Source organism: Salmo salar, chromosome ssa09 (genome assembly GCF_905237065.1).
Source record: "Salmo salar chromosome ssa09, Ssal_v3.1, whole genome shotgun sequence".
NCBI lineage: Eukaryota > Metazoa > Chordata > Actinopteri > Salmoniformes > Salmonidae > Salmo > Salmo salar.
Window position 1 is genome coordinate 3,159,918 of NC_059450.1, and position 12,122 is coordinate 3,172,039.

The following is a 12,122-nucleotide window of genomic DNA, read 5'->3' on the forward strand; positions in this document are numbered from 1 at the left end:
GCAGGAAATGCTTAACTTGTAGACTGATCGTAAAAGGGATTTTTTTTTTTGTGTCTTTTTAGCAAACAGAAAAAATACGTACTGGTTCTCTGACTAGATAACAGACAAAATATGTTTCCCAAAAGTCATGTAAATGTAAAAGTCATAATTAAAAGATAAGTCTTTACCAGGTTGTTGTAATCTTGTTATCTGAAGTCTTTACAACCAGGAAACCAGTTTCCAATGACCAAATTATGTCATTCTGATTTTGTCATGTGTGTGGTAAGCTTTTTCTCTACCAACATATTTCCATAAACACCAGCTTTCTCTCATCCCATTTTATCTCACTCAGTTAATGAAATTGTTTGGTTGTTCCAGCACTCTGTAGTGGAATGGATTGCTCTCTGGTAGCATTTACCTGATATGTACTTTACCATTTGAGTGTGGTCAATTTAGATAGTTTCCTATGTCTTACAGTGAAGACCATTTTCAACCCAGCGCCAGCCATTCCAGTCCTGGATCCCGAATTCTATAGAGCATCCGATGTGTTCTGCTGTAACGAATCAGAGGTGAGAAGATAGACAATATGAAGCAACACGCACACACACACACACCTAATATATTTCAGCACCTATGTGCCTGAGGCGCTGTAGCAAGCACTGAAGCCTGCAGTTAAAAAAAAAGCCTAGCCCCCCCCTTACTCCCTCTTTCACAACCATTTGATTGTATTCTCAGGGTTACGGCCCTGTACATCAATAGCATAGCAGCTGCCTCAGAAGTAAGTAACCCCTTCTGGCTTGAATAGAAAAGATGATTCCCTCCCTCCCTCCCTCCATTTACGGTAAAGGGTGTTATGGAGCCACCTTAGCCTCACACCTCCACTATCAGAGATGACAGATGGGGATTGGGATTGATGGGAAACATAGTTAGAAACAACAACAGGGCAGATATGTTAAAAGAGTGAGCCAGATTCACCCCTGGGGTAACACAGGGGTGAGTTTGCCCAGAAATGTCTCTTAGAGAGACTTTGATGTGGTCGGGGGCAGGGGGGCTTTCCAGGTGGGGACTTGAAAGCAAGAGTTGAAGATGGAGCCGACCGTCTGTCTTTTTCTCTTGTAAGTTTGAGTGTAAGACACACACACACTCATTGCTTTCACCCTCTCACCGCTGCTCATATTTCAGTCAAGGCAGTGAAATGTTTCACCCCCCAGAGCACACAAATGCACCCAAACACACGGGTCCTCTGGGCTTCTCCGATGAGTAAGAAGACAGACAGCTCTTTGTCTTATTTGGTAGCTGACCAGAACAAGGTGGCACCAGGGACTATGAGCACCGATAATATACTGTGGGTAGTTTATTTTTCCACTGTCAAGGTATTGTTGGCTTGGAAGCTTCATAGAGGATGAATTGAAAGCCTCCGTTTGTGTTTGGTGTCCTGACCCCCCACAGAGAAGTGAGCTAGCTGAGATCATTGTCTGGGCAGGTGTGGAGGGTTGACAGACAAGATGGACACCCACTCCTCATCTTAAACCCGTACCTTTTTGTGTGTGTAGTCTCCCAGTGCCATGCAGAACCTAGAGGGGAGCTGAAGGATGTCAAAGTGCAGGCACTATTTGATCCACAGCTCACACAGCATGTTGACGTGTTTATAGTGATGGGACTAAGCACCCCTGTCCATTATGGACCTCACACTGACTAGCTGCTATATAAATCAAATTGTATTTGACACATGCTTGGTAAACAACAGCTGTAGACTAACAGTGAAATGGTTACTTACAGGCCCTTTTTAATTATTTTAAACACTCAGAGATAGAATAATAGAAAGATAACACCAGTAATAGAGTTGCTGGATAGGTAGGGGAGAGTCAGGTAAGTAGCGCCAAAGGGTTTGTTGAGCCACCCCTTGTTTCTAGGAAACTATACACAAATTTGTCCCTATGCTCAATTAACCCCATTCCCAGGATAAGTTGTGCCAAGAGAGCACTTTTTTTGACAAGCTATGTTTTCAAAATTGTTATGCTGACATGAATTCTGATTATTTCCAGGGATACATAACATCCTGAAATATATGTAGATTCTTTGTTAGAAAGAATCAAAGTTTCCATTAGCCGGTAAATGCCAGCTTAAAAAAAAAAATTTAAAAAAGGAAAAGCCGATAAATACAATTGTTTCTGGAAAATTGTCCAGGAGAAGAAAACAAATCCATTGCAAATTAATGCTTTTTATTCAATGATGGAAATACCAGTTGATATGCTCCAACTTCAAAGGCAAAAATACTTCATAGGCTAATAAATTCTGAAGCTGCTTGGAAATTAATGTGTGTTTCTATTTTTACTCACGCAAAAGACGCAAGGTCCTCATAAGAGACTTCAGTTAAGTGTACCCTGACAAGGCAAAATTGGTGAAGATTGTGTTGATTATCCCTGTTTCCAGTGTTCCTGCCGAAAGGGGATTCGTTCTCTAAAACTTAGTAAAGACGGCCTCAAGATCGTGCCTTCTTGAGGACAAAGTAACAAGGCTGATGCGCATCGCAAGCTATTCCAATGAGTAGCTTTTTTTGACTTCCCAACAGCAGCGACTCACTTTGAACAGGCTAAGGTCCGCTGCAAACACAAGTAATTAGAGGCAAATTATTGTGTTCTTCAGGCCCAGTCCTAGCAATTCTTCTGCCGCCCCTGTGTTCTGTATAGTATAAAGATTTGGAATGGATCGATAGACTAGACTAGAATAATGATGTGTATCATGTGCAATTGATGTATTTCAGTTGAGCTTATTCAGTAGCACTTGGAAACAAAACATTGTTGACAAGTTTTCACAGCAGAGTTACAATGTTGGAATCACTAGGCAGCAAACTGCATATACAGTGGCAAGAAAAATTATGTGAACCCTTTGGAAATACCTGGATTTGTGCATAAATTGGTTATAAAATTTGATCTGATCTTTATCTAACTCACAACAACAGACAAACACAGTCTGCTTAAACTAATAACACACAAACAATTATGTTTTCATGCCTTTATTGAACACACCGTGTAAACATTCACAGTGCAGGGGGGAAAAGTATGTGAGCCCTTGGATTTAATAACTGGTTAACCCTCCTTTGGCAGCAATCACCTCAACCAAATGTTTTCCGTAGTTGCGGATCAGACCTGCACAATGGTCAGGAGGAATTTTGGACCGTTCCTCTTTACAAAACCGTTTCAGTTTCAGCAATATTCTTGGGATGTCTGGTGTGAACTGCTCTCTTGAGGTCATGCCACAGCATCTCAATCAGGTTGAGGTCAGGACTCTGACTGGGCCACTCCAGAAGGTGTATTTTCTTCTGTTGATGCCATTCTGTTGTTGATTTACTTCTGTGTTTTGGGTCCTTGTCCTGTTGCATCACCCAACTTCTGTCGAGCTTCAATTGGCGGACAGATAGCCTAACAGTCTCCTGCAAAACGTCTTGATAAACTTGGGAATTCATTTTTCCGTTGATGATAACAAGCTGTCCAGGCCCTGAGGCAGCAAAGCAGCCCCAAACCATGACGCTCCCTCCACCATACTTTACAGTTGGGATGAGGTTTTGATGTTGGTGTGCTGTGCCTTTTTTTCTCCAGACGTAGTGTTGTGTGTTCCTTCCAAACAACTCAGCTGTAGTTTCGTCTGTCCACAAAATATTTTGCCAGTAGCGCTGTGGACATTCAGGTGCACTTTTGCAAACTTCAGACGTGCAGCAATGTTTTTTTTGGACAACAGTGGCTTCTTCCGTGGTGTCCTCCCATGAACACCATTCTTGTTTAGTGTTTTACTTATCGTAGACTCATCAACAGAGATGTTAGCATGTTCCAGAGATTTCTGTAAGTCTTTAGCTGACACTCTAGGATTCTTCTTAACCTCTTTGAGCATTCTGCACTGTGCTCTTGCAGTCATCTTTGCAGGACGGCCACTCCTAGGGAGAGTAGCAACAGTGCTGAACTATCTCCATTTATAGACAATTTGTCTTACCGTGGACTGATGAACATCAAGGCTTTTAGAGATACTTTTGTAACCCTTTCCAGCTTTATGCAAGTCAACAATTCTTAACCTTAGGTCTTCTGTGATCTCTTTTGTCCGAGGCATGGTTCACATCAGGCAATGCTTCTTGTGAATAGCAAACTCAAATTTTGTGAGTTTTTTTTATAGGACAAGGCAGCTCTAACCAATGTCTCATTGATTGGACTCCAGGTTAGCTGACTCCTGACTCCAATTAGCTTTTGGATAAGTCACTAGACTAGGGGTTCACATAATTTAACCATTAACAGTGTAGGTTGGAAAAAGTATGTATTCAATATAGACAAGAAAAATACAATAGTTTGTGTGTTATTATGTTTGTCTATTGCTGTGAGATAGATGAAGATCAGTTCAAATTTGATGACCAATTTATGCAGAAATTCAGGTAATTCCAAAGGGTTCACATACTTTTTCTTGCCACTGTAGTAGGAAACAGAGTTGTTATCAACAAGCCACATATATCACACATGACGAGTCACAACCCCAAGAAAATTCAAATTATAATAAACAACATTCGGTATAACTGTAAAAAGTTTATCATTAGAGCTTTTGAAACAAGTGCTTTCATAAATGCACGGTGCAGGCCTCGTTTCACAGGAGTATCGTAAAATAAGCTATCTCTCAAGGAACCAGCCTTAACAAATTTCATTTATTTACATATCGAATTTGATTGTCCAACATCAGTTTTATAATTTCTTCATTTTGTGGCCGCCTCGAGTGTCCTCTTTCCACTGCTGGGGTGCTGAATTGCAGCAGGAGTGGGGCGGGGCGGCCCGGTCATGGCTAGAAGGGATCCAGCTTTTTTTTTAGCTAACCCTAACCCTTTTCCTAACCTTAACTAACTTCTCCTAACCTGTACGTTAATTCTTCTAACCTGCTGCGTAAGTTCTCCTAACCCATTACGAAAAGTCAAATCTGATGTTAATTTGACAAAAGCTGGATCCCGGTCCTGGTGTTCGTAGACAGCCATGTTTTGTTATTTATTAGGCCTAATTAAAATGTTCATGCCTAGGCTAAATTAAAGAGGCCTAGATTGTATTTGAAAACAGCAGTGTTTTGTTATTTATTAATTCATTCACATTTTAATAGAAATAGTGTATAGGACAGGTCGTTATACTACTATAAGTTGTGTTTTATTACTGTGTAGGCGACTTGTTATTCTAGGCTAAATGTTTTTTCCTTTCTTTTAAATTATGTTCATTTATGATTTATAGCAGGGATGAAGACGCGACGGGCAATGTTTTGCTTTTCAATAAAACCTATCATGTTGGTATAAGAACATTGTTCTAATTTATTTTATTACAACTTCACAGACTAATTTCTATTTTGCACTTGTAACATAAAAGTAACATATAAAAATATGTCAATTCAAGCTAGAGATATCAGCTGCGTCTCAATCCACTGTATCCGCCTCTGTCGGCCTTCTGCATCTGCGATGGAGGTTGCCAAGTTACAGCAGTGTTTGTCAGACAGAGACATCCCGAAAATTGGTCTTCTCGTGAAAATGTCTATAGTGTCCGAACAGTTTGGCCTACACTATTATGATCACTCTGTGGAAAGGGAAGACGCTCACGAACACAATGGTGTTCTTCGTTTTGCTTTTCGACGGGACCGTTTTGCTCTACGACGGGTTTCCTTCAGATGGGACTCGTCTGAGGGTCAGCCATAGAAACTAATGGAAGTATGGAGATAGTTGTGCCAACAACAATAACAGGTTAAATATGTGTCCAAAAAAGCTAAAATATTTCCTGACCTTACTTATAATCTCAGCAAAAAAATAAAAGTCCCCTTTTCAGGACCCTGTCTTTCAAAGATAATTCGTAAAAATCCAAATAACCATAAACAATTAATGAACATGCACCTGTGGAACGGTCGTTAAGACACTAACAGCTTACAGACGGTAGGCAATTAAGGTCACAGTTATGAAAACTTAGGACACTAAAGTGGCCTTTATACTGACTCTGAAAAACACCAAAAGAAAGATGCCCAGGGTCCCTGCTCATCTGCGTGAACATGCCTTAGGCATGCTGCAAGGAGGCATGAGGACTGCAGATGTGGCCAGGGCAATAAATTGCAATGTCCGTACTGTGAGACGCCTAAGACAGCGCTACAGGGAGACAGGACGGACAGCTGATTGGCCTCACAGTGGCAAACCGCATGTAACAACACCTGCACAGGATCGGTACATTCGAACATCACACCTGCGGGACAGGTACAGGATGGCAACAACAACTGCCCGAGTTACACCAGGAACGCACAATCCCTCCATCAGTGCTCAGACTGTCCACAGTAGGCTGAGAGAGACTGGACTGAGGGCTTGTAGGCCTGTTATAAGGCAGGTCCTCAACAGACATCACCGGCAACAACGTCGTCTATGGGCACAAACCCACCGTTGCTGGACCAGACAGGACTGGCAAAAAGTGCTCTTCACTGACGAGTCGCGGTTTTGTCTCACCAGGGGTGATGGTCGGATTCACGTTTATCATCGAAGGAATGAGCGTTACACCGAGGCCTGTACTCTGGAGCGGGATCGATTTGGAGGTGGAGGGTCCGTCATGGTCTGGGACGGTGTGTCACAGCATCATCGGACTGAGCTTGTTGTCATTGCAGGCAATCTCAACACTGTGCGTTACAGGGAAGACATCCTCCTCCCTCATGTGGTACACTTCCTGCAGGCTCATCCTGACATGACCCTCCAGCATGACAATGCCACCAGCCATACTGCTCGTTCTGTGCGTGATTTCCTGCAAGACAGGAATGCCAGTGTTCTGCCATGGCCAGCGCTGAGCCCAGATCTCAATCCCATTGAGCACGTCTGCGACCTGTTGGATCAGACGGTGAGGGCTAGACCCATTCCCCCCAGAAATGTCCGGGAACTTGCAGGTGCCTTGTTGGAAAAGTGGGGTAACATCTCACAGCAAGAACTGGCAAATCTGGTGCAGTCCATGAGGAGGAGATGCACTGCAGTACTTAATGCAGCTGGTGGCCACACCAGATACTGACTGTTACTTTTGATTTTGACCCCCCTTTGTTCAGGGACACATTATCCCATTTCTGTTAGTCACATGTCTGTGGAACTTGTTCAGTTTGTCTCAGTTGTTGAATCTTGTTATGTTCATAGAAATATTTACACATGTTAAGTTTGCTGAAAATAAACGCAGTTGACAGTGAAAGGATATTTATTTTTTTGCTGAGTTTATAACCCCGATATAGGACTGACACTTCAAAACTTTATTTCAAAACCATTTTTTGGGGCTATTTATGAATGCTATTAAATGTGTTTCTATGGGCTATAGTAGTAAAGGCCATATTCAATATTTTATCCCCAAAAAATAATGTATACCTAAATGGGTCCTAAAATTTCAAATGAAATATCGAAATGATCCATGGTGTGACCATCTTAAACAATTCCATATATTAGCATACCCCCCCAATAGAAATTTCCATCAGATCAGTGACTGAGAAGAATGTAAAACTGAACTAATAGGGATTTATAAAGTGATTTTGCAAAGTGCCTCCATTGTAAGAACTCAACTTACCCCTCACCAATGTGCTGCACCCTCCAGGGCGATGCACACCCACACACTCAACATACATAGATTTTCACTTCGAGGTGGGCCAGTAGTCTGAAGGTTGCTGGCTCAAATCCCAGACCACACAATCTCTAACACATCTCCCTGGTGGTCTCCACAGGCAGAGCTGCTGACGGGGGTGGCCGTGGCGAGTATAGAGGATGCTGGCCGGGCCGGACAGGAGCTGCTGAGGCGAGGCTGCAGCTCGGTCATCATCACCCTGGGCTCCCGGGGCTGCGTTGTGCTGTCGGCACAGGAGCCCTCGTCCCCATCACACCACGTCCCCACCAAGCCGGTGACAACGGTGGATACCACGGTAAGAATATCCCTAGGGTCTTAATATCACAGTTTCTCAAGCCTGCATGTCAAAGTGTAGGCATATTGGCTATAGTTAAATGAGGGAAGCGCCAGAAAATGTAACTAAACTTTAATGAGACTTAATTATAAACGCAACATGTGAAGTGTTGGTCCCATGTTTAATGAGCTGAAATAAAAGATCCCAGACATTTTCCATATGCACAAAAAGCTTTTCTCTAAAATGTTTGTTTATATCCTTGTTAGTAAGCATTTCTCCTTTGCCAAAGTAATCCATTCACCTGACAGGTGTGGCATATCAAGAAGCTGATTAAACAGCATGATCATTACACAGGTGAATAAAAGTCCACTCTAAAATGTGCAGTTTTGTCACAAAAAGTTCGGAGGACTCATGGACTCATGGCTCTCGACCTTTGCCTCTCCCGAGTCTGTACGGGAGTTGCAGCGATGGGACAAGACTGTAACTAACAATTGGATACAACGAAATTGGGAAGAACAAGGGCTAAGAAAATACATATTAAAAAATATATATATTGTCTTTGTAGCCAGCACTTTCAGACAGGATTTCGTAACGGACCTGAAGTCTCAACTAATGGGTTGCCATGATTGTCGAACGTTGAAAAGTAATGCTGTTCCATCGATTTTCTCCCCCCCCTTCACTTCAAAGAGGAAGGCATCCGATCAGCCAACATCACTGCAGCAGAAAAGAGAACAAGCTGAGAATGAGTAGGTGTGTCCAAACTTTTGACTGGTACTGTGTATAATATATACATTTCTGTTCAAAAGTTTGGGGTCACTTAGAAATGTCCTTGTTTTGGAAAGAAAAGCACATTTTTTTGTCCATTAAAATAACATCAAATTGATCAGAAATACAGTTTGTTTCACAATAAAAAATATTTTGCATCTTCAAAGTGGTAGGCATGTTGTGTAACTCAAATGATACTAACCCCCCAAAAATCAATTTTAATTCCAGGTTGTAAGGCAACAAAATAGGAAAAATGCCAGGGAGGGTGAATACTTTTGCCAGCCACTGTATTTTTCTCCATCTCAACTACTCTTCAATGTATTCCGGCTCAAATAAATAGGGCTGTATGTTCCTATGCAAAATAAAATAAAAAATGTTTTATCATCCAGCTCTTCTTGGAAAAAGGAATCATCAGGAACAGCCATTGTAGCTAACTATTTAGCCAACTCGGGTAGGCAGTGAGTACACTGTAACAGCTCCTGTGATCCTGTAAACTAGTACCGCCACCATTTTGAAAAGCCTGCATTCGAGGGTGGGAACAAGGAAGTATGGCTCCTGTCAGGCTGTAATCTTCACAAAGCCAGGGAAAATGAGTCAACCTAGATATCCTGCAATGTCCTGGCAGATATGAATATCGTTGAGAAAAGTTCAATGGCTCTATTGAACAAGAACAACCATATCTTCACGCTGCTAGCGGGAACGTGCAATCGGAAAAACACAAAGGCCACAACAATTGCTACAAAACATGGCTCCATTCATTTTTATATCAGACAGCCGGCTCAATCAACCAGTGACGTCATTGGTAGCGCAAAAATGTATAAATACAGCTATAGTGCATAATTGTGTCTGAAACACCCTCTCATCATTCAAAATTATGTAGGGAGACCTGAAAAACATCCCATATAGTGTCTAGCAGTGAAGTTTACATTTAATATGCCATTGAAACCAGCATTTGTATCATGTTCTATTGGTTTTCAAATCAACTTTTTTTTTTGTCCAGCAGCCAAAGGCATAATCATTAACATATACTTTAAGTAACCCATGTTAGTTGATGCATCTTTAGATCTCCCTTCTTTCTTAACGTCTAACAGATATTTTCATGAAACCACTCACGCGTGCGGTGCACTTTTGAGAATGGTGTTTTCCGCTAATTGCATTTTGGAACATTCCCGCATACCCTACAGCCATGTGCTAATTGTTGAGCTTATAATATGAAGAAATAAAACATTATAAACATTTTAAGCTATACATTTTGATCTGTTGCATTAATGTTCAGTGGTTGAATGAATTTGGGATCTGTCGCCCGAGAACTGTCCCAGAACCGTAGACATTTTTCATCATCCCAGAGATAACCTTAATTTCAATCCCTGGAGGGAATTATTTAATAAGTCAATAAGCATAGTGTAACCAACTCTATGAGGCCATAAGCCAAGAAGAAAATGCTCACCCAGAAGCAGCGCTCTTTGTGGCCGGGGACTTTAATGCAGGCAAACTTAAATCAGTTTGACCAAATTTTTTACCAGCATGTCACATGTGCAACCAGAGAAAACAAATCCTAGACCACCTTTACTCCACACACAGAGATGCATACAAAGCTCTCCCCCGCCCTCCATTTGGCAAATCTGACCATAATTCTATCCTCCTGATTCCTGCTTACAAGCAAAAACGAAATCAGGAAGTACCAGTGACACGCTCAATACGGAAGTGAAGTGGTCAAATTACGCGGATGCTACACTACAGGACTGTTCTAATAGCACAGACTGGAATATGTTCCGGGATTCATCCAATGGCATTGAGGACTACACCACCTCAGTCATCGGCTTCATCAATAAGTGCATCGACGACGTCATCCCCACAGTAACTGTACATACATATCCTAATCTGAAGCCATGGATTACAGGCAACATCCGCATCGAGCTAAAGGCTAGAGCTGCCACTTTCAAGGAGTGGGAGACTAATCCGGGCACTTATAAGAAATCCCGCTATGCCCTCAGACGAACCATCAAACAAGCAAAGCGTCAATGCAGGATTAAGATTGAATCCTACTACACTGGCTCTGACGCTCGTCGGATATGGCAGGGCTTGAAAACATTTACGGACTACAAAAGGAAACCCAGACGCAAGCTGCCCAGTGACGTGATGCCTTTTATGCTCGCTTCGAGGCAAGCAACACTGAAGCATGCACGAGAGCACCAGCTGTTCTGGATGGCTGTGTGATAACGCTCTCGGTAGCCGATGTGAACAAGACCTTTAAACAGGTCAACATTCACAAAGCCGCTGGGCCAGATGGATTACCAGGACGTGTACTCAAAGCATACGCAGACCAATTGGCAAGTGTCTTCACTGACATTTTCAACCTCTCCCTGACTGAGTCTGTAATACCTACATGTTTCGAGCAGACCACCATAGTCCCCGTGCCCAAGGAAGTGAAGGTAAACTGTCTAAATGATTACCGCCCTGTGGCATTCACGTCGGTAGCCATGAAGTGCTTTGAAAGGCTGGTCATGGCTCACATCAGCATCCTCCTGGACACCCTAGACCCACTCCAATTCGCATACCGCCCCAACAGATCCACAGATGATGTGATCTCAATCGCACTCCACACTGCCCTTTCTCACCTGGACAAAAGGAACACCTATGTGAGAATGCTGTTCATTGACTACAGCTCAGCGTTCAACACCATAGTGCCCACGAAACTCATCACTAAGCTAAGGACTCTACGACTAAACACCTCCCTCTGCAACTGGATCCTGGACTTCCTGACGGGCCGCCCCCAGGTGGTAAGAGTAGGCAGCAACAGGTCTGCCACACTGATCCTCAACACTGGGGCCCCTCAGGGGTGTGTACTTAGTCCCCTCCTGTATTCCCTGTTCACCCACGACTGCGTGGCCAAACACGACTCCAACACCATCATTAAGTTTGCTGACAACACAACAGTGGTAGGCCTGATCACCGACAACGATGAGACGGCCTATAGGGAGGAGGTCAGAGAACTGGCAGTGTGGTGACCGGACAACAACCTCTCCCTCAATGTGAGCAAGACTAAGAAGCTGATCGTGGACTACAGGAAAAGGCAGGCCGGCTGTAGTGGAGCTGGTCGAGAGTTTGAAGTTCCCTGGTGTCCACATCGCCTACGAACTATCATGGTCCAAACATACCAAGACAGTCGTGAAGAGGGCATCACACAACCTTTTCCCCCTTAGGAGACTGAAAAGATTTGTCATGGGTCCCCAGATCCTCAAAAGGTTCTACACCCGCACCATCGAGAGCATCCTGACCGGTTGCATCACCGCCTGGTATGGCAACTGCTCGGCATCTGAACGTAAGGCGCTACAGAGGGTAGTGCGAACGGCCCAGTACATCACTGGGGGCAAGCTTTCCAGCACCTATATAATAGGCGGTGTCAGAGGAAAGCCCATAAAATTGTCAGAGACTCCAGTCACCCAAGTTATAGACTTTTTTTTACATTTACAGTTTAG

General features: G+C 43.1%; 1 protein-coding gene across 3 annotated transcripts in view; it reads left to right on the forward strand.

Annotated features, from left to right (window-relative positions):
- Window positions 1-12,122, forward strand: part of rbks (ribokinase) — an 85,857-nt gene that overhangs the window by 65,547 nt on the left and 8,188 nt on the right. Inside the window, exons 7-9 of one of the 3 annotated variants that reach the window (XM_014209960.2) lie at window positions 457-548; window positions 7,705-7,899; window positions 8,566-8,628. In XM_014209960.2, the coding sequence (XP_014065435.1) occupies window positions 457-548; window positions 7,705-7,899; window positions 8,566-8,628 (350 nt within the window). The remainder of the gene's footprint in view (window positions 1-456; window positions 549-7,704; window positions 7,900-8,565; window positions 8,629-12,122) is intronic. The other 2 variants (NM_001140851.1, XM_014209961.2) reach the window with 2 other exon arrangements.